Here is a 22947-nt window from a genome sequence, read left to right as displayed (position 1 = left end):
TAAATGTCTAAAATAACCCCCGCTTTGCTTTATTCTTGCTGGTTGCAATATGTTGGGAGGTCTACCTCACTTAACACCATTTTGCCGGCTTCTGGTAGGTCTAGAGTGAGCAGTAAGTGTTTCAAACCACCTCAACCCACAAAGAGGCTGCATCATTTTTACATAAGCGCAACAGCAGGTCAGATTTTCTTTTACAGATTTTGTTTAAAACAGGTTGTGCAAGTACAAGTGCTAGATGTACGTTATTCTTGGCCTGGATTCCTGGGGTAAAAAATTGAACTCTTGCTGTCTAAAATATATGTATTTGGAGAGCAGGTCAAATGATGTTTGAATCTTCCAGGAGTGGGACAGAAGAGGTCCTGGCTCTGAGAAGATGGTGAGTATAGGAGTCAAGGGAAGAATGGGCTGCGATGTCATCTAGAACTTAAGTTATATAGTGCCTGGGTTTAACACAGCTGGAAGCTGACCTTTTGATACCCTTTAGCGTGCTAAGTGTGGGACAAAGTTCCTCCTTTAGAATACTTGTGTGACAGCAATCAATAAACAACAAATAGCAATGCAGATTGCACAACAATGGCTTCTGCGCCGTGCTGGCGCAGGGCTCCCTCCCGCCAGGGCTGGCGGTGAAAGCTCGCTCCCACCGCGATCCCGCAGGAAGGTGGCCAACTCGCTAGAGACTTCACGTTTGCTCATATACTATGCGTGGAAGGGTTGGCTTAAAAAAAAAAAAAAAAAAAAAAATCCCAGGAAGTACTGTTTATCTTTTGAGGGAGGCGCTTTTCTGTGCGGTGTTAAGCTGCCAACTTGATGTGGAGCCATGTGCTACTCTCTTCAAGCTTCTCACATGCACGCAGAGCACTGCAAGGAGCTGGATTAAAGGAGCTGGATTTCTGTAGCTACGCGGAGGATGGATGGATAAGGCTGTGGAAGCGCGTGCAACTAAGAACAGCAACTTACAGGAAATAGCCTGGGCCAGTGTCACACTAGTGCCCTGGAGGACAGCAGATACTTTCCCTGTTAGCCTGCCCTCTTTTTAGGCCTCCCCTTGCCCTGGGCTGTCAGCTGCTGCCCTTCTTACCTCTCTAGATGGTAACACTTGAAGAGACTTACCAAATAACTTTGGCATTCATATGAGGCCCCTGCCATATTCTGTGCAAATTCTGTTACCAGGTTGTAACGGTCTGTAAAAAGAGAGCCAGTTGTGAGGGTCAGCGGTATTTCAGAGCTGGCATCCATTGGTATGGATTAAAGAGCTGCCCACTACAATGCCGGCATGTCTCGTTTTGCCGGGACACGGTCTTGGCTCCTGTCCGCTGCGTCTGCGGGGGAGCCGGCAGAGCTTTCCAGCCATTGTTCTCCCAGCTTTTCTAATGCAGCTTTTCATTCTGTCAGCATTTGCACTCTGTTCACATCAGCTGCTTCTGTCCCGTGGATCCAGTGCATGGAGATGCTGCTACCCCCACGCTTTGTTTTTCAGGGCAGCTGAAGGGTAGAGTGGAGCCATTTGCAGAAGAATCTGGCAGTGAGTGTAAAAACTCTTGTTGGGTAACAGGAACAGGCTGAGTTGCTGTGACACTTGACATTCACACAAAACCCAGGCTTGTTTTGCCATTGTATTCAGCGTAGGCTCTAGTTTATTCATCTGAACTTTGAGAGGCCTTCAGATATTGCTTTGCCCTGATCTGGAGTTGAAGCACACTTAGAACTGGGCCTCTTGTGTTAGTAGGCCGGTTTTCGTTGCTTGTGCCACTGTTAGCAGCAGTATTGGATGCGATTCCCTTGCTGGTAGTGGCGGTTGCTAGCTCCACAGCAAGTTACACACTGCTTTGGAGTGATTTGTATATCAGTTTTGATTTGGGAATCCATTGCCTAGGGCGGAGAGTGGAAGTTAGGTGTTAGTGAAAAGCTTTCCCTTTCTCACTGTGTATGTAAATGACTGGTCCCAGCTTTCCTCTATGTCTGCTGGAATTCTTGCCAGAATTCCTTGTCTTCTCTCTCTCCAAAATTGTTCTTTGTTCCCAGCAACTCCTGAGTCCTACTGTCTATCCTTCCATGGCTCCTTGACTAGGGAGGTGTGTTACAGTAATCTTTTCTCACCCAGCTTGAAGAAGTCTCCATTGGCTTGAAAATCACTGTGCCTGAAATCGAACTACCAGCTGCAGTTAGGAACTTCAAATTATTATAAATAGAGGAGTGAATGAGCAGTATGGTTGAAGTTTGACGCTGTCCATGCAGCGCGGTATTATTGGTTTCCGTTGCTCCAGTAAGTGCAATATAACTGTTCCATGCTGGCTGTTGTATTGATGTTACTGTTTTGAAGAGGCAGATGGCTTTGTGCTGTGGCCAGGGGATTTTCATGACGCGGTGTGGTTAGAATAAATCCAATGGGCAGGTTAATTGTGTTGCTGCAAGGGACTTGCATTATTAGCCACCTAATTTTTTAGATGCCTTTTAAAATATTGTTTCATTTAATATAACAGGGCTGTAGCTATAATAATATAATGGTAAGGGAGAGGAAAGGTGGTGTAGAGAAAGCTAGAATCTTTCATTAGGCCTGGTGATTGAGTTGAGAAAAGCGGATTCTCTCAGTCCCTTCATTGCTTGTTCGGGACACCTGGGCAGAACAGCTCTTAAACTGTTGCCATCTCAAAACAGAGTTAGAAAAGCAATAATTATGGGGTTTTTTTGGTGTAAACTTTGTTCCCCAGAAACAAGCAAAGTCTTGACGGTTTAGGGTCTTGCCCCCTGCTTTTTAAGATGCAGGATACTGGACTCTTGACTTCTTGTGCTTGTTGTTGGAATCATGGATGCTGATGTGACTGGAGCTGGCGCAGTGTCGAAGGGGAGTGTTTGTAGTGTTCAGGTCTATTTTGTTCAACTCAAACACCTTATGCATGCTCCAGAGAGAGAGCTGCTGACTGTCTCGAAGAGCACCCTTGGTGTGGGGGTGGCGAAAGCTTTCAGGTTACACACCTAAACAGTTCTCTAGAAAAAAACAAGTTACAAACTGTCGTAAAATGGGGAAACATAAGCAAGAAGAAAAAAAATTGAGACTGCTTTTCTAATTGAGAATAAAACCAAATGCATACCCCCAGCCAGTCATATTTTAGTGTGCATAGAGTTTAATGGACCAATTCACTTCTCTTTGGTCCTAAGCTTAGATTTTTGTCAGAACAAGCTTCAGATAAATTCAAAGGGCTTTGGATCTGTGTCCGTGCATTTTTAAATGCTTTGAGAAAGATGTGCTGTACCTTCCTCCACCCCAGCACATGCTTCCTTCCAGTATTTTCATTTCAGGCACTTATAACATGAAGTATACATAGAAAAAATAGTTTCTTTCATATTTTTCTGTGTTTTTGGAGAGGGAGTTCCTTCTTTTTGGCAGGATTGATCCAAACAGTGGGAAGCAGGTGGTGGTAGCATTGCAGGATTAATAGATGCTATAGCATAGCATTCAGTTATGCTATTTTTCACGGAGCTAACTTATTTAGCAAGAACATCTGTTTCTTTGGTCATCAGTTCAGACTGGTTTTGTTAGGTTCTTTTAAAGTTTTGAGTGTGCTGGACAAGCTTCTTGTGCATTGCCATTTCAAGTCAGTAACTCGGATCTTGTTGGATAAAACTTGTTATTCTCTAGCTCTTTTCAGCAGGCAGTTTAGATGCTGACAAATGTGGAAGCAAGGTATAACAAGCAGATTAATATTATCTGGACTTAAGTTTGTATAGGTCAATGTGAGTAATAATGTAACAAATAAGCAAATAATAGGGTATAGTGACCTCCTAACTGCGTATGGTTTTGTATCACTCCTGTTAATCTTCAGGCATAACTTAGGAATGTGGAGACTTCAGTGAATCTTGCTTCAGAGAAATCAATTATCAATTGGAAAGAAGTCTCCTTAGTCTTAAATGTGGAAGACAGTAAGTAGAATAATGCAATAAAAATAATGAAAAGGACTTAATATTGGTGTAAAATAGATGCACGTATTGATAGCAAATGAGAGAAAAAGGAAATACTTTATATTTGAGGTGTTTAAGTTTTCCCTTAGATATCATTAAGAGGTGGCCAGCCTGTTATGGAGGAAAACTCTTATTTTAGCCTCTGAAATTTAGGGAAATTCCAACGGAGGTCTTGGCACGAATGCCTGCATGAACATGAGCTTAGTACAAGAGGAACACTGTCCTAGGCCAGTGCTCACTTATTATCTTATCACTAAGGTAATACTGTCTTAAATAAAATAAGGCAAGGAAAAATATTTATTTTGCTACTGCAGTCAAGCTTGTTTTTTTAACCTTGCTAATGGAAAGTCCCTGAAAGTCTGTCTCTCTCCTGATGCTTCCTGTTCTATTTTCTGTTAGCTTATCTTAGCATGAGTAATGTCAAAGATGAGGTTACAATATCTTTGGGGAGCAAGTATCCCTTAAGTAAGCAGTGTCCAGACATGAGCTCTCCTCTCTTACAAAGTTTCGCAAATGAAGCATGTGAGCAAATGTGGCTTTTTCCATTTATGACACATTTTTTAATGTATCTTTATTTACATTTAGGGTCGTCCAGTAGCCGTCATCCAAACCAGGTGACTCCAAAGAAGAGTGGCCTGAAAAACGGGCAGATGAAGAGCAAAGATGATGAGTGCTTTGGAGATGACATTGATGAAATCCCAGACACGGATTTTGATTTTGAAGGGAACCTGGCCCTTTTTGACAAGGCAGCTGTGTTTGAAGAGATTGAAACTTATGAGAGGAGAAGTGGCACTCGTTCCCGTGGTACCCCAAATGAAAAACCAGCTCGTTATCGGCACGATGAGAACATCTTGGAATCAGAGCCCATAGACTACAGGAGGATTGTTGTACCCCACAACGCTAACAAGGAATTCTGCACCGGTATGCCACATCCCTTACTGATAAGGATGCAATGTCCACAGCTTTTCTGGGCACATATATTGGATGGTTTTCCCCAAAGGAAGGGGAGGGTGTGAGCATCTCGGCTTAATGTGGTACAAGCAAGGGCATTCATTTATGTGAGGCTGGATCTGTGCCTTGTATCTACGTGCAGCCTTTCTTGCAATATTTTAGAGATCAAAAATATTTAGATGGGGCAGCAAGGTAAGTTTTTCTTGCAGTAGGAAACCAAACTGTAAGTTGGATTAAAAGAATAGAAACTGAGCGGGAGCCATTTGAATCCTTGCTTTGATTTCAGTAGCATGAAGAACCTACGTGGCCTCAGTTGTTGGCTCTTCAGGCTTCTAGTACATCATAGCAGGTCATGTCATAATTCGTGCTTTCTTAAGAGGCAGAAGATTCATGAGCTTCTGATGTCTGATTCTGCTTTGGTAGTGCTTATGTATTTCTGTGTGCTTTTAAAGAATTTTAAATGTCATTGGTGTAAAACAAAACCCTTAATTCTTCCCATCCATAATTCTAAACATCCATGTATGTATGTCTTCTTATTTCCTCCCATTCCCATTTCTGATTTGCTCTTCTCTGTTGCTGTGTGAAAGATCCAGAACCCCAGAGAGAGGAATGAACACGATATTAACTGGTGCATAAAGAGTGTATTTGGAGAGCGAGTTGGATCTGCCCCTCCTTTGCTTTACATTTGTCTTAATAATAAAAGGAAAGAAACTTTCAGGCAGGAGTTTAAGTATTGATCAGGTGTATCATGAGGGGAAGCTAGTGTAGGACCTGGGCGCTAGCTGCTGTGCAAACGTTCTCCTGCAATTCTTATTTCTGGTCCTGCCTGCTGCTAGGTAGGCTGGTGCACCGAGGTGAAGGTAGCGTGATGGATCAGTGAGCTGTCTGACTGCAGGGAGGCAGCAGTCTAAATATCTAAATACGGAAAATAGTTGGCTATCTAATCCATGCCTCTGGGGCAGGAGTAGGATTGTTCCTTATTACATGTTCACTAGTACTTTTTTGTCTTCTTTTAAACACCAAGTAATGGTACTTTCACCAAGAGCCAATTTTGTAAGGTAATGAATTTTGCTGTTAGGAAGTTTTATTGCATGTTAACACACGCGTGCACCCGTGTGCGCGCACACACATATATACTTTATGCTATACTCAGCTACAAATTCCTTGTGATCTTAGCATAGTTATGGTGTCCTATCTGCATGCTTTTTAGCACTTGCAAAACTTAGGAGTAAAGGCACTTTGACGTTCCAGGAACATTTGTTTTCCCTGTGAGAATAAAATCCAATTTCAGATCTCTTTGTGGAAAAGATGGAGAGGCACCGAAATGACTAAAATCCTGGTGGTCTAGCTGCTCACCGAAGATGTGATCGAGTCCTTGATCTGTCATTCTTTCTCTCCCCAGAAATTCCATCTGGGGTGCGAAACGCTCCATTGAAGGCAACTTATTCACTTGCAATGATTTGCTGCTTTTCAATTTAAAAAAAAATTGTCAAATTCTTAATGGTTCCACTATACAGTGATTAATTTAATTTTCTGCTTGTGTCATCCATCTTCCTATTGAGTAGTTCTTCTCTGGAATGAGCTAAAAACATACTGGGTCCTATCAAAACTCTGTCTAGAGCTCAGGATTGTGTTTCCAGTCATCAGCAGCAGACTCGGAGGGGAAAGTAAAAGAACAGAGTAGCCATGGAGTGAGACTTTCCCCTGAGCACTCTGTCTGTGGCAATTTTAAGACTTCCTGAAGCAGAAGTGATAGTTTAGTATTAATAACTTTTGATTTATTTTCTTCCACTTAATTTGACCTGTTGCCTCTTAAACCTGTTCAGGCTTTCACTATCTCTACAGTGTCCTGTGGCAAGATGCTCCACAGCCTGACTGTGCGCTCTGTGAATAACTACTTCTTCCTGTTTTTTTTTGTTTTTGTTTTTTTTTTAATTTGCTACTTGTCAATTCATCTTCCAGCTGGCTTGTTTGAGAGGAGACAGGGGCCTCTATGGATGTCTAGTCTGAAACAAAAGCTAACCTACTGTTAGCTGCCAATTTGAAAAGTGTGGCTAATGTGGTATTCTAAGAAGCACAGTTCTTGGGAGGAAAATTCTGTCATGCAATAACTAGCAAGCATCAGTAAGTAAATTCAGGAGATGAAAATGAAATCAGGTTTGCTAAACTCGATCATCCTTTACTCTGGAAAATCTTGGCTCCCTGTTGACAGCGTGCAGGAGCAGACCAGTGAAAGGACTGCTCTTTCCTTGTTTTGTTCTTGGCAGGTCCGTACGGGGAGGGTGGGAGATGGTTCTTCTCTGTAGTTGCAGGGTCTCTCTAGCTCATTAGTTCCTGTTTGGTGATTAGTCTCCCATATGGAATTCTGGATTTGTTTGCAAGAAAAGCTGTTGTGTTACACAATGGGCAGGGTATTGACAACTACAATTCCCTGTCGCCTGTGCTGAGCGGGGCACGTTTGCGGTCCTGGGAATGATAATAGAAGTGTCCCACTGCTGTGTGTATCTAGATGTTTTTCCCACGGAGGGTGACTTCCTTTGTGTCAGCTGAGGAAGTTTACTTTTGCTTAGGAAATGCTAATGGCTATCTAGCAAAAGCTCTTGTAAACAGGCGTAATTTGACTGCTGCTTCTGGCATTCAGCTTAGCTCTTTTTGTAGCCAGTCAGCACTGCGAAGGATGAAAGTATATCCAGTGCTCTTGGTCTGCCAAGACTAATTGAGAGTGCTGGTGGCCCTGAAGGCCATTATTTTGGGTATCTACGACAGGATTTCTCTTTCTACTTCTGAATTCTCTCTAGGGAATTGTATCTGGCCTCCTAAGGGGAGCTCTACTTGAAGAAAGCACTTTCTAGTTATAGAAGAAATAAGTACTTCATAATTCTTCTCCCTAGGCCTGTCTTGAAGATGACTGTCTTAAGAGCTCTGACTGATACAGTAATTATTCTGTCTGCTCTAACAAGAACATGAACAAAATGATGCTGGTGATTGACATGAGCTAATATCCAGCTCTCGTCATTGTGGGAGAGGAAAAGGTCTGTGAGTCCTTGGGATTTTTTTTTTCTTTTTTAAACGCTGTGTTCCTTTGAGGTAGGAAGTAACCAGAATTGTGCAAATAGTGGTAAAACCAGCAAACTGGCGATGCTGGTTCTCTGAAAGACTAATCTTGCAGGGCTTCTAGTCTGTATTTTTATTACTTGCTGAAGTAAGTTGATTTATGTAGGATGCATGCGAGGCTTGATAAACAGCTCTTAGAAAAGCATCCTGCTGGACTGAAGTAATTTTATGGGGCCAGGCCATCAAGTATGTATACTGGCGTGTGTTTTACAAGAAGTGGAACAGTAAGTCAAGAGGTCTTTTGAAGCCTTTGGTTCAAATTCAGCACTTGAGGTTGGATAAAAGTGTCTTGTGTTCATATTTCTTTGAGTGTCTCTGTAGTCGTGCTTTCCTGCTCTTAGAGATGAATGTGATTATCCTCTCCAAAGGTTTGCAGTTTAACTAGTTTTTCTCGGCAGACAAGAACTTTTTGGAAAGGAGACTGCAAAGAACTTTCTTTGGCTACTGCTTGTTTGCAATATTTTGTGCACGAAATAATCCCTGAAATGTTATGGCCTGCTTGGTCCTTTCTCACTGGATGCCACCTTTGGGTACAACAAACAGGCAGTGTGTTTGCCTTTATTGCTTTAGACCTTTGTGTGTCCTATAAATGACTGAGAGACCAGAAATGGTCAACTGTGGTCTGAATATAAAGCAAGAAGTTGGCTTTTCTTGCTGCTACTTGCTTTCCTTGTAGGGAAAAGATGCTGTTCTTTCTGCAGAACTCCTCAAGAATGGGCAAGAGAAGGTCTAACGTGGGTTACTGGTTTGGTGCAACTCAAACTTCGCTAGTGCACTAAAAGCTACACAGCTATTCCCAAAATGCAGAATGTTTTGGGATTTGCTCAAAAACGGGTCGGCTGAATTGACTTTAGAAGTTATACTGGGATGGAGTTAAGGGGGAGTAAGTGCAATAGAGACAAAGTGGTGCAGCATGTCTGATACGTGACCTGGAGCTGTAGGGAAAGAATTATAGTAGAGAAAGAGAATAAAGCTGAGGATCTCTGCCAGACAAAAGTGAAAACCTGGAGCCAACAGAGAGTTTATCATGTCTTTGGTCATGACTGACTTGACTCATCTCTGGGAATCCAGATCTGAATTACTCCCAAATACATAATTAGTCTTCACTCATTTGGGCTGGTGGCTGTTGATCTGTCTCTGTTTCCCATTACACGATGCTTGAGAAGAAAAGTGCAAGTGTTTAACAAAAATCTCTCTCCCTGGGAAGGCTGATCGTTTATCTTTTTTACAAGGTGTGTGCTGTCTTTTTCTACTTCCAGAGCTGTCCAGCTAGAGAACTGAAGTGTGTTGTGGCATAGGTCTGTCTCTCTTCCTTCTGTTGGCTATCAACATTGAAACTATCTGCGTTTAAATAATGGTGTTTTGTGATCAGGTCTTTTAGCAGTAGCCTCAAAGTAAATGTTTTGCAGATATGTTAGAGCTTAGAGAAATTTGCAGTAGGCTGGAGTATCTCAGCTCATCATCATCAGCTCATACAATCTCAAGCATATCGGCCTGTCCAAATGGTTCCTACTGCAGTTCATTCTCTTCTGTCCTCTTAAACTTTTGTTTAATCACTGTTAGCACAGAGCACATGCATATCATGTGTTCTGCTTCATGATGATTAAACTGGAACTCTCTCTCTTTTTGTTTTTAGTATCTTTTTGTGCCAAGTCCTTGACTGACTTTTTTACTTTCTGTAGTTTTTAGCTCTTCAGTCTATGGATGACTGCCTTACAGTGATTCTGTATATTGAATGTGTGAAGTGATTCTGAAATTTTTGAGTGGAGTGTGAATTAAGTTCACCCTATCTAACAGCAGGAGAAAACAAAGTGGTCATGGGGCAAACTCTTTGTCCTTCAGACTTTTTTGCTCGGTCAGAGTGAATGGTGTATAATGCTGGGAGAGGCTAACGATGGAACTTAAGCCCGAACTCCTGCACAATTTATCTTAATTAATTATAATTAAAAAAAAAAATCTAGCCTTTAAGGTTGTGAAGAAAATGATTCACGTTTGGAATAATGTGTGGGGCAAGTAATCGTTTTTTCCTGAGTCCACAGGCAGGTGGCTCCAGCTTTGCAAGCAGCAAAAGACAGCAAGCAAACCGATAGCATCTGATCTGCTTAAAGCAGGCAAAGATTATACCCGCTTCCTATAGCTGCTTCTTAGGAAGACTGTGAGCTGTTGCAGCTATGAATAGGGTGCTGTTATTCATTGCTAAAGGGGAGGAATTAGTATCTTTATGGACAGCTTTCAGGAGATCCTATGTCCTGTTCCATCCCATCTATTCTATAAGCCGCTTGCTTATCTTCCTTTCAGCAGCTAGAGAGCGTCCCTCAGGAGAGAGCATGGGGCTGAACGTGAGGGCACTGAGCTATTCTAGTAGCAACCGAAAGCATGGGAGGCTCTTTGGATTTCTCACAGCAACCTTGTTCTGGGCTTTTGGGGGGGAAAAAACTCTTCTCCTCTCATGTTAACTTCTGGAGAGTTAGCTCAGCCCTCTTGCTGGTGTGTGGGGTCTTTTCTGCAGCCCTGGGGAGCCAGGTTGCATGCAGCGTGGCATAGTCAGTCTTGAGGGGGCAACGTGTTCGCAGTTGCCGTGCCCAGGACAGGGTGTGCTTCGTAAACTGAGTATACTTTTTGGTTAATCAGATTTCAGCAATACTCTGCGTGTCACAGAATTGTTTGGTTTATATCTGCTTTTTTTTTTTCCAGGCAGCTGTAAAATGCATTTATTTAATATTAAAAGACCGTAGCTAATTTATTTTATTACCTTCATTACCAAACAATAAAGATGCACTGTCCAACCCAAACATAATTAAAGTTGGCAAGAGTTCAGTTTTGTTGCAGTGGTGTTATTGTTTGCCCGCTTACAGGTCGCCTCCTTGATTGCTTTCTGCCAGAGTTTATTTAACTCCCTCAGCCTGGTTTTGATAAGCCAGTCTGACTGGTTGGACCTTGCGTGAGTGCGGAGAGGGGAAGTTCTCTCGGCATTTAAGCTTGCTCCTGAGAGGGAGCAATTAGGACAAAGTGTAGTGCTGGCTGGGGCCTGCTGTTTTGCATATGAAATGCAAGTTCATCGCATGCTTTTGTTGCCTCTCAGTAACCCCCTTTGCATGGGGAGTTTCATCTGGCTGGTAAAAATTCATCTGGTAAAATGCGTGCTTTCTAAAAGTCGTGGTCTGAGGGAAGTGATTTAGGGAAAGATGTCAGTGATTAGAGAAGGCATTAGCAATAGTCATGCTAAATAGGTTAGACAGAAAATATAGATTGGCAGCTCCAAGGAGGAGTTTGAGGCATTTGTGCAGAGTTTAAACAGGGAAATCATGGCCCTGCAGCTCAGACTGAGTAAAGCTACGGTTTGGGAGTCCCATGTTTCAGGTTAGCGCAGGATGTGTTTTGTCAAACTGTTTGGTGAGATCCTGACCCCGGGTCATTCATTCCAAGTCCTCCCTCAAGCTTGAAAAACACACTTGATGAAGTAGCAAAAATATGAATGAGCCGGAGCCGAGCCTTGCGTGACTCTGGAGGCTGAGAGGGTGTGTGAACACAAGGCAGGTGCGTGACTGGTGTGGCAGGCCTAGGATTATTAGTGGCTTATGACTCTAAATGTTCAGTGACTGCTATCAGGAGTCTTAAATGCCTTTGATAATGTGCATGCTTGCATGTGTGCTGCATGTAATAAAAGGTTATTTGCAGAGGTAGCTTAATCAGCTGTTAACATGCAAGGTCAAGTGTCTGAACGCTTTGGGTTCCTCCACGTCTGCAGAGAACGAACCAGCAAGTTCAGAGATGATGGTCAGAAGGATTCAGTGGAGCATCTGGTCTGGTCTGATCTGCTCTGTAAAATGTGCCACAACATTTTACTATTGCCTTGCACGAATACCTCAGGTTCGACTCTGGCACATGTTCTGAAAACCTCAAGACGTACAAACCCTACTGTTTCCGCAGTAGCTCGACTTAGTGGTTTGTGACTGTCACTCTGGGGAACTATGGCAGTACAAATAATTCCTCTCAATTAAAATACGTGCTGCTTTTCTCATTTGAATATCACACTTACTTGTTGCAACTGGTTCTTGTTAGGCTTTTCTGCAAGAGAGCCTGAGCCTGTGAGTAACTGTTTCCTCTCTCAGCGGATGTATGTGCTGTGACTATTCCCCTTTTGAACTCATGCCACAGCGGAGGGTTTACACTAGGCCTTAATTATTTTCATGACTCTCTTTCAGCTTTCCTTCTGAAACGTGAACAAGACGACTTATAAAGAATTTCTAGTAATGATCTGACCAAGTCTGTAAAAAGACCGAAATAACTTTCTGCCTCCTCGTCTTTAAACAACCAGGATTGCGTTAGCATTTTTGGTGCCCTGAACTGCATTATTGCTCTTTCTGCAGGGTGAACAGTTGTTTACATCAACTCATGACCCGTCCAGACTTGCTTCTGTTAAATCTGCAGTAGAACTGACTCCATGTAGACGCAGGCAAGCAGGCTTCTTGCTGTGTGTGTTTGGAGTGATGTTCCCATTAGCTCGGTTAGTTCAGGCCCTCTTGTCTGCTCTCAGATGGGATGAGCACCTGTGTTGCTGCATGAAGTCTGCCCTGAGTTCAGAGGTGGAGTAGCTGATGCAAGCGTGAACGTGAGTCTGGGCTGCTGGCCGTTAACGCTGCAGAAACGGAGCATGCTGATGGAAGTACGGGGCTGATGTTCTGGAGTCACGCATCGGCGTGCCGTTTGGTGTCATTCCTAAGCTGTAGCAGACGTCAGTCTGAGCCCTGACGCCTTCCCCCCGTGGTGCCTGTCTCCTGTGCACCTCACCTGCCTGTCCCGCAGAGTAGGAGCTAACTGTGTTCTCCCATAAACTCCCGAAACCTTTGCTCAGTCGGGCGCTGCTCGTTGTTTGTTCCCAAATGCCTCTGGGACTGCATGTTCAGCTCAGCAGGGCTTGTGAGCGCTCCAAACGGAAGGAGCCAAGAACTCTTCTTGCCAGCAGCTCCACTTCAAGCTGTGGCCATCCCTTTGTGGGGAAAGAATGAAGCTGTGCCACCTGGAGATGGGAGACAGCTACGGATATCCAGGCCTTGCAGGAGCATGTGTGAGGGGAAGAATGACTTGTATTTCTGATTCCACATCGGTGCTAATTCTCAAGCACAGAGTGAAGGGCAAGGAAGAGGTTTGGGTATCAGAATTGTTTTGGAGAAAAGCTGGAGTAAAGAGACTGATTTCTGCAGCTGAAGATGCTCAGGGATGTCTTGCTGGCTGCCCTAGTAGCTTTCTCACCTGTCTCTGGATCTTGCTGACCTGCTTCTTTCTCCAAGCACCGTGAATAAGCAACTGTTCTCAGTTTCCTGGTCCTTCACTGTTGCAACACGCTACTGAGCAATTGCTGTGGCTCTTCTTGGAGCAAGCTGCCTTGCTGTGGCAAGGAATCCTTCGTATTTATTTCCAGGAGAGCTACAGATGTTACTGCAGGGTCTGTTTCTGTGAAACTGATGCCAGATTGGCCTGCTTGGAGAAGGAACATTTAAAGAATAGGCCAGAGAAGTTATTAAGGCTTGTTTTTCTTTCACCTGCTGATTCCGTGCAGCTTCACTATAGAAGTGAGCAGGAATGATGGTGTTGCTGCCCAGTGCAGGGAAGGATGCTGTTCTCAGCACTTAAAACCAGTCTTGTTTGTTTTTCCCCTGATCCACGTGCTGGAGCATTTCCTGGCTTACAGAGTGGCTGTGAAGAGCATCTGAGAACCTGTCTTTTTCTATGCGCTTAATTTTTTTTAGTTACAGAGTTCCCCCACTGCTTCGATATATTGTGATTCAACTTTTGTTTGAAAGCAGCCGTTCTGACCTGGCACGGCTCTGGCGGTGGGGACAGCTACCTAGTCATTGCGGGCTATCTTGTTTTATTGTGAGGTGTGAATTAGGGAACTGGAAGTTTGGAGTTGGGGGAGACAGAGAAACATCTGGTCCCTGTCACTGACAGTAAGCATAAAGTCTCTAAGCTTTTTTGGTGGGAATATCTGGTTCACAGCTTCTCTTGTGACTTTTGCTGTGATGAGGAACACTTAAGCATGCTGAAGTGTGAGGTCCAGGTTAAAGTACTTTTGGCCTGGAGACCATTAAGAGTGACCTTAATATTCAATCTGTGAGTCAAAAAGGCTTCTGTAGGAGCTATTCTTTGCAAGGGAAACATGCAGTCTGTGTGTTCCGAAAACTTCCAGCTGCCCAGTGAATTTGCATGGAAATACGTATTATTTCAAGCCCAGCGGTTGTGTTTAGCTGTCACTGTGCTTCATGCATTCAGAGTGCAGCCAGCACAACGCTGCACAAATGAGCAGTTTCAGAAGCATCAGCTGCTTGTGCTGTGTTTGGAAGCTGCCGCTTGTGGACAGGGTGCCGTGGTCCAGCTGGGCAGTACAGACAGGGCATGAACAGGAGTTGAGGGAAACCCTTCTTCCCAAACTTGCTGCCTCTGCTGAGCTGGATTTGGTAGGAGTGCTACGGAGCTTGCAGGAATAACTGTATGTAAAAGATCGTTTTAGGCAGACTCCCCATTGCTTCCTGGCTGAACGAGGCAAGTTTCTTCCCAATTAGAGATTTCCAGACTCTCTTCTCAAATGCCTGGGGACAAGCCAGGCTTCAATGAAGCAGCTGCTGTTGTCTCCCTTGGGGTAATACTTGCAGTGGTTGCGAACAGAGTAAGCTGACTGCCTCTCTTGCATTAGTTTGGATTCATGTGATGGTCTCTCAGTGGGAATACGGCTTATTGGGAGTGCAGCTGCTGCCCCAGTCTTCAAAACTAGGCAGGCCCTTTGTAAGGGCTGCTAAGCCCTTTCGCTGTGGTCATTTACAAGGGCTGTCATATATAATCTTACCAGACTGTAGCATTTGGGGAAAATCTCTGATTATATCCCTTTGTCTTCCTCCCTCCCCTCTCTTTGAATCCTAGACTCTGGGCTGGTCGTTCCAAGCGTGTCATACGAACTTCACAAAAAGCTGCTTTCAGTTGCCGAGAAACACGGGCTGACGCTGGAGCGGAGGCTGGAGATGACGGGAGTGTGCGCTAGTCAGATGGCACTGAGTCTCCTCGGGGGACCCAACAGGTAAAGCTGTTCCTTTGGCCCTGCTCTGAATTTGCCCCCCTTGAATCTCTAAGCAGAGCTCGCCTCTGTTATCTTGTTCCTCTAAGTGGCGGAGAAGTAGAAGAGAAGTTGAGAGGTTACTTTGGAGGTAAATGTAGTGTAAATGGCAGGAGGGGTCCACACTAGTCCCTGAGTGGTCCTGCAATTGGAGACGGCTGTGATCTGTCTTCCTTCCTCGCCTCTGAAAGAAACGCTCATCCAGATGCCTTGCCGACCTTGTGTTTTACTTCGTGTCATCCTGTTTCCAAATAATCGTGAAAATGTGTGAGGCACAGGCTCCTGAAGTGGGAGGAAGCCTGACGGCAGGTTTCCACATTCTCACTGCATTTTTTTTCTTCAGCCGCTCTTTGGAAAGGGCTGGTGAACATACTGTCTTAGATGACTTATTAAGGGCTGCTTCTTTGCTTCTGCATCCCAGAAGTGCAAGTGTCTCTTGGGTCAAAGACAAAAGAGATTTGTCTCTCCGCTTGCTGGGAAACTTAGTTTTGTGCAGATGAGACTCAAGGCAGATAAAAAATCATTTCAGAATTTCTGTGAGCTGATCCTTGTGTAATGAAAAAATAACCCCCCCAAACAAACCACCCCTAAACCTTTCCTTTGTTTTTATGTTTACAGTTTAATGATGTCAATAAAAACAAAAGTCAGCTAGTGAAAACAAATGCACTGTTTACCTCTCCGCAATGTTAAATTAGCTTTTAGCCATCCTCGCCTAAATTGGGAATATTCTGCTCTTTGAAGGGCCCAATTTGATGGAAGGCTAGGGTGCATTTACTCCTGTTTGCATGAGTAGATGTGCAGCCTCTTTTGAAGAGGTCCGCTTTCTGCGTGCACTTACCATACTTGATGTGGGCAGACTATTGCACATGTATTCTTATGTTGTTAGATGCTCCAAATGATTTGTTCTTTAAATGGAAGATAAGCCTTACCAGTCTCCATCTGTTCTAGCAGTAATGCTTTACCTGCAATCCAGGATCTTATCCCTTGATTGAAAGCGGGAAGCAATAATGTGCCATGTTGCACTGACCCTGTCAACTGAAAATATTAGTGTAAGCCACCCTTAATGGCTTGCAAGTCATTTAAATCAAAATAAATCAACTTTTATTTTGCAGTTGGTAGCACTTAGGGAGAAGAATTTTTTAACAACTGTGGCCCAACTGATGGGGCAGCTCACACCATATTTTTAAGGGTGTATGTGTAGCATTCCTAGTGTCTAACAGAAGCTTATCTACGCGTTGTGTTTCTTTTGGCAGCTTGGCTCTTGACCTGTTAGGCAGGAGGGTGGAAGACAAATCCATCCCGTCTTGCTCTTGCACCCGAAGCTTGTGATATGTGGAATTAGTTATAGTACTTTAAATAGTTGGTAGGACAGTTCCTGTGTGAAAACCTGGTGCCATGAGGTATAGTTTTTTTTGTTTGGTTGGGTTTTTTTTGATGGCAGAATCAAGCTGCAAGCAGAGCTGATTTGTCCCTTGCGCTGGGTTCAGAGCACTCGCTGTTGTTTATTCTGTGCTGCATCAAACTCCTGCAGTTTTCAGTGTTGCCCTTCTAAAATCATAGTGACGGGGGGGGGAAAAAGCCTCCTAAAAGTGAAACTGCACAGAATTCAGGCTTGCTGCATGCCCAGTAAAAACGCCCCTGCTTTGAGACGTACAAGCTGACTGTAAAAGTAAAGGGGTTTTCAAGAGAACCTGCAAGCTGGGCAGCTTATCTAATGTTAGCGGCGCAAAAGGATGTGGTTCCTTTTTCTCCAGAGACAACGGAAGATTTGCAAAGCCCCAGTCGATTTGCATTTTACTGATTTTTCTCTTGCAGGAAGAAGGTAAGAGGTTCTTCGGTTTATTAACATGCCCCTTTTGTCTGCGTTTCTGCCATTCAGGCTGAACCCGAAGAACGTGCATCAGCGGCCCACGGTAGCCCTGCTCTGCGGCCCCCACGTGAAGGGGGCCCAGGGAATCAGCTGCGGGCGGCACCTCTCCAATCACGACGTCCACGTCATTCTTTTCCTGCCCAACTTTGTCAAGATGCTGGAATCCATCACCAACGAGCTGAATCTCTTCAGCAAGACCCAAGGGCAGCAGGTGTCCAGTGTCAAAGGTAAGCGAGGAGCACATCCGCTCGCCGCCCCCTCTGCGGGGTGCAGAGACCTGTGCAGTTCAGTTCCACAGTGCCCGCCCGGTCGGGCGGCACCACCTAGTGGCAACGCAGCACCGGGAGCCCGCTGATGGCTGGTCTGAGGCTGGTGGTACAGCAGGGACATGGGGCGCTCCAACAGCAGAGCAGTTGTGCTACTAAGACATTTCCAGGATAAATAAATACTGAAGAACTCCTATACGGACCTGAGTCAGACCAGCTGTTCTCTTAGGATGGTTGCCTTCTGTGTCCAGCATATCACAACTTGAAGTAAAGGAGCATCAAACTAGTGTTTCACACCAAGCAATCTTTGCTACGCTAGTCTCAGTAGCTATCAGAATTCAGATATCTTGAATTCCCCAGTATGCACTGAATCTCCCATCTTTTTGTGAGGGAGCTGGCTTGTATTTGTCCTTTCACCAGCATTATTTTCAAAAATGAATTCATTTAAACTTTCTGGGAGACACAAACCTGGGAATTAGGGCGCTGCACAATATTTTTGTTGTTGTGACAGGATGGGGGGGGCTGTGTTGTGCTGGCTGTGCTACTTGCCCATTATAAAATAGCCGTCCTTGCGCCAAGGATTTCATGATGCACGCGACGGAGGGGAATGCAGCAGGCATGGTGCAGAGCAGGTGAGCACCAGCAGATCAGCGAGACGGGCTGCGGCACACCAGCTGCCCTTCCGTAGCACGGGTGATCAACATGCTCCGGAACAAAGTGCCTTTTTTCAGCTTACAGATTGCAAAGTGTCCCTTTTTTTTCTTTTCTGGTTTTTGTTGGGGGGTGAGCTTCCCTGCTTCTGTCTGCTGTTCATCGCTGCCAGGCTGCTAAGCCAGCTCAGCAGGTGGCATCTAGGACAGGACTGTCCAATTGCTGACCGCTTGATGAGATTTTTGTCCCAGTATCTGAGTCTCTGTGGATGTTCTCCAGCATGTTAAAGAGCTGTTACATACCGGCATCGGCGTTTTCTGCAGAAGGACAGCAACAGTAGTATGTAAGGCCAGACTGTACACAGTGAGACAGTGGGTGCTGGAGGCAAAAATAGGACTAGGAAAATCTCTGGCTGTGCAAGGAGAGAAGGGACTGAGCCTTAGTTGACGGTTTCAGTCTGGTGCTGAATGCTCACAATGTCTGTGTTTCTTTCAGATCTCCCAGATACCCCTGTCGATCTAGTGATCAACTGCCTGGATTGTCATGAAAATGCCTTTTTGAGAGATCAGCCTTGGTACAAAGCAACTGTGGACTGGGCAAACCAGAACCGGGCACCCGTCCTCAGCATAGACCCTCCGATAAATGAAATGGAGCAGGGCATTGATGCCAAGTGGTCGCTGGCCTTGGGCCTGCCTCTGCCCCTGGGCGAGAGGGCAGGGCGCGTGTACCTCTGTGACATTGGCATTCCCCAGAAGGTCTTTCAGGAAGTGGGAATAAACTACCACTCGCCCTTCGGCTGCAAATTTGTCATCCCCCTGCACTCCACTTAGAGCCCATCCCGCCATACGGCTCTGAAGGGAGAGAAGAGAAGGAGGAATTCTGTTGAATAAGCTGTCCAGTGGATCCTGACTTGTAAACTCGTGACGCCTTAAGGATGTGAAGTTCTGGAGAGTTTCCTTCAAGAAGAAGCATTGTGTATTTAAAAAAAAAAAAAAAAAAGAAAAGGAAAAAAAAATTCATAAAATGAAACAAAAAAAGAAGGAAGCGAATGTTCCTGCAAAGCTGTTTTCATTCTCTTGTGCCAATGCATGAAGGAACGTGCAGGAAGAGGGTATCTGTCCCTGGCGAAGGCAGCTGTTGCTGCCCTGACCCAGCCTGGGGCTGTTTAATGAGGGGGTGTGTGGGGGGAGGTTCTGGTACAAGTGACAGATGGTTTGGAGACTTGAGACATGTTTTTCAGTCCTTCTGGGCAGATAGACCCAGCGAGGGCGCCCTTGGGGGAGCAGCCCCCCTCGATTGCGTAGAAATGCCTTTTGTTGCAGTCTTACGGGGAGGGAGGGTTTGGTTTTGTTCTGTTGTTCTTTTGGATTCCCTCTCCCCTGTTTTATGTTCACGAAGGCAACTGTAGCTCACTCTCCTTCTTGGACCCTCCATCCCCTCAAGGAGAAAGTTCCCTTTTTAGAAAGCTTGTGTCAAGAGCCAGAAGTTCTCAAGTAGCACATGCTCTGGGAACATCGGTGTCCTAAGTTAGGCCTTGCTGGCTTGTCCTCTGGCTCTTGTTTTTGGTTTTGTTTTGTGTGCTTGATGAACGACCCCCTGGTGTGGGGGAGCAAGGTGTGTCCTGGAAAGGAGCTCTTCCAGCCGGAGGAGGTTTGGCTTTTTTTGTTGTTTTTTTCCCCCCCTCTTCCTGGCACAGTGATTGAATGAATCAGGGAAAGCACGCTGGAGCAGGGTCGTGTTACTCTGACTTTTTGTTACTTGGTGTACGGTGCGGGTGGTGTTTGGGTGAGTTACTGGAAGCACTAGGGCACTGCAGTATTCCTCCCACACTCGGACGTGGCTTGGGAAGCAGGTGCCAAGATCCATTGGGAAGTAGGTCCCAGTAGATCCATTCATTCCCTTCAGGCACAAAGCCTGCGTGAAGGGAGAGCATGTGTGCCTCTGTCTGCGTGTGCCCGTGTGCTGAGAACCAGGTTGAAGAAGGCCTTAGGCCCTCAGCTCCCATTGATATTAACGGTAGCTGGGTACCTATCGCACTTCTGAAAAGAAACAAAATCTTCTCGCCTTTAATCTTGGCACCCAAGGATCACAGTGAGCTTGAAGTGGGAGCCTAGGACAGCTGCCCACCTGTAGTGTAGGCAGTGAAAGGTGGCCCAGATTAGATAGATACTGTTCATGTTTTAGGATTCATTTTCATGTATATGCAAAGGGGAAGAATGAACACAGTTTTATATCCCTCCATGCCTGGAGGCCGAGGATGAGGGTCCACGCTGGCCTGGTGCCCACGTAAGGAGGCAGGGCTGCAATACAGGCTAGGAGACTGGGCAAGGCTGGACTGCAGTGGTGCTTGCAGTGTTGTCCTCACATGCCCTTGCCCACTGAAATCTGGTCCCTTCTGCTCCAGGCATTGCTGTTTGTAGTGATCACTGTCATATTTTGCCATCAGAAGACGTTGCTGTGGGGGCTGCTCCCCTCCCCCTGGAGCGGTATGGCAGGAGGTTCTCGTCTGAAATACGGCAGGGAATCTGCCCCGTGTTGCTTTGCTAACCGGCCTTGTGCTGCACTGACTTCCCATATGTTACTAAAAGTGTTTTGGGGATCTTTTTCCGCATTCCTTGTGCTGCCCAGGGGGAGTCCTACTCCGGTGCCTAGAGTAGAGACAAGCTAAGAAACTGTTGGCTGGCTTTGGAAATTGGGTGTGCTGGATCTGCTCTTGCTCTCTGAAGGTGCTGAATTAGGCTGTGTGTGCTGTAGCTAACCCAGGGGAAATGCTGAACCTGGGGTGACATAGGAGGCTCTGAGCACGAGTGGGTCCCCTCAAATGAGGCAGATGCAAGGCCAAGGGCCCTGCTCTAGCAGCCAGGTGCTTGACTCCCTCCCTGCTTGCTCCTGATGCTGTTAGCATAGGCAATGCTTGAAGTTCTGCTTTTTTTTTTTTTTTTTTTTTTTTTCCCCTGCCCCCAAAGCTTTTGCTGGTACCTAAATGTAATGTAGACCCTGTTCTGGGCAGCTGTGGAGAATTTGAGCTTCAAATGGTGCCTTTCCTCTGGGGGAACTGGATTCCTTTCAAGGCTGAAGTTGTAGGGGCAGCTGGTGTGTGCGGAAATATTGGACCTACTGTTTTAGCTGTTCTGTAACTGTACGTGTGAGGGCGATAAGCAGGTAGGAGTCCTCCTTAACAAAACTGTTGAGCCATTTGTGCTATGGGTGATGATTCTGAGCTGTAGCTCACGCGCTTGTCTCTACCCTTCGTCTGCTTAGAACAAAGGCCAAGTGTATCAAAGGAGGAGGGAAGAGACCTCCTTGGCTGAAAAGAAGCAACTGAGTAATTAATTTGCCTGAAAACCCTGAGTTATCAGGGAGGATCCACCCCCATGTTACCCTCTAGTACCACTGAACTGTTTCTTCTGAGAACGCGGCAACCAGCTGCTTCATACTACAAACATGAGACTTGTGAGCACTGGGCTAATCCCTGCAGTGTGCAGGTGTGTAAGGTCTCAGCTACAGCACTTCCCCTGCCAAACTGCATCGAACTCGCCATATCTACCTCCGCAGGATGAAGGGCTCTGCCCCTCTTGGTTTCTGTGAGCTTCTTACCCAGCTGAGGGTTAGACTACTGAACCATGTCCACTGGCTTATGCTGAACGGCCTTAGTGCTTACACTGAGCCTCTCGCTGACTTTTGTGAAGTGTCAGTATGCTGACTGGGTGTAGCTCTGCCCTCGAGTTGGTGTTCCTCTTCCATAGGAAGGACAGAGCAAAGTCTCAAGCACCTATTCCTCAGGTGAACCGTGTTTCAGCTTGAACTGTAATGACATTGAACAAGCTGTGGTTCTGACTCAACCCCTGTTGGTAAGGGACAGCAATGGGGTTGGTAATTTAAAATACAAATGCAAGGCTTCTTCTGTCTGCCTTTTATTTCTTGAACTGTTTCAGTTAGACCTAATCTTAACTGGGCAGAGGAGCAGCAGCTGGGTTAAACAAGGTGGAAGAGCATCCACTGGTCGTTTTGTAGCAATGATGTTAGTTCTAGTCCCCTTATTTTCACCTTCCTTGCTCCAGCCACTTGATAAGAGAACCTGCTGTTTAAACTTCCTGCTTTCCTTGAACCAGGCTGCAAGCATTTCTTGGCTTTTCTGGATTTGGCTATTAAACTGTAGATTGTACACTTAGGAAGTTAAAGTGTAAAGTGTTCAGGGCTTAATCACAAGGTCCTTTTCAGCTTCTATGCCACTGGCTGCGGTGGCTGCAGAAGGGCACTGAAACTGGTGAAGACACTTTTGCAGGGATGGCAGCTGGGATCACGTCTATACTCACTGCTGCACAGCTCCAGGAAGCACTAAGACTCCATGTGTTGCCAGCCATGCAGCAATATGGTTCCAGAAGTTTAAGCAAAAATACAGTGGGCAGTTTTACACAGCAGGGGTGTGTGTGTAAGCTTCTCTTGTAAGGGAAGTGTTTCCTAATACTTACCTGTGCAGCAGGGAGCTTTGGGTTGTGGCTGCACAGCTAAGCTTCACATTGTGCTCACTTTCCTAGGATGAGAGTAGATGTGGGCACTTGACTGTACTTTTCCTCTGAGACAAAAGCTTACTTGAGGAAGGAAACACAGGCCTGACCCCCAGGAAAATGCATCTCATACAGGTGGGAGCGCTCTGCAAGACCAAGAGAGGGGTCTGGCCTGTCTTCTCCCCCTTTCCCCCCTATTGCCAGAGTTAATTTAAAGAATGCAACACTTTTTTTATCCATGTTTGAGATATAGATAGTTTCTACCACAACCTTAACCACCATCATAGGAACTGCCCATGAGTGCTGCTCTGGTCACTAACATGTGAAGATCACTGCACTATGTAACTGCTTGATATTCCATTTGTGACCTAATGTTTGTAAAGACTAATTCCTGCCGCTACTGGGGGATGCCCTGAAATAAAGTGCAACTATTCATGTGTGCTATTCATGTGCAACTATTCATTTGTCTGCTACTATTCTAGAGCCTGATAACACATCTGGAACAAGCCTTCCCCCTGCTCT

The 22947-nt window shown here is 45.4% G+C and overlaps 1 protein-coding gene across 4 annotated transcripts in view; it reads left to right on the top strand.

Annotated features, from left to right (window-relative positions):
- The window catches only part of EDC3 (enhancer of mRNA decapping 3), a 30758-nt gene extending 7898 nt beyond the window's left edge, over nucleotides 1–22860 (top strand). For all 4 annotated transcript variants that reach the window (XM_026068174.1, XM_026068176.1, XM_026068177.1 and 1 more), the window contains 4 exons: nucleotides 4543–4878; nucleotides 14941–15094; nucleotides 17010–17227; nucleotides 18413–22860. In XM_026068174.1, the coding sequence (XP_025923959.1) occupies nucleotides 4543–4878; nucleotides 14941–15094; nucleotides 17010–17227; nucleotides 18413–18747 (1043 nt within the window). In that variant the 3' untranslated portion in view covers nucleotides 18748–22860. The remainder of the gene's footprint in view (nucleotides 1–4542; nucleotides 4879–14940; nucleotides 15095–17009; nucleotides 17228–18412) is intronic.
- The last annotated feature ends 87 nt before the right edge of the window (nucleotides 22861–22947 follow it).

Source organism: Apteryx rowi, unplaced genomic scaffold (genome assembly GCF_003343035.1).
Source record: "Apteryx rowi isolate R43461 unplaced genomic scaffold, aptRow1 scaffold_27, whole genome shotgun sequence".
Classification (NCBI taxonomy): domain Eukaryota; kingdom Metazoa; phylum Chordata; class Aves; order Apterygiformes; family Apterygidae; genus Apteryx; species Apteryx rowi.
Note: the sequence above shows the minus strand (reverse complement) of the source record. Positions and strands in the feature narration are given on the sequence as shown.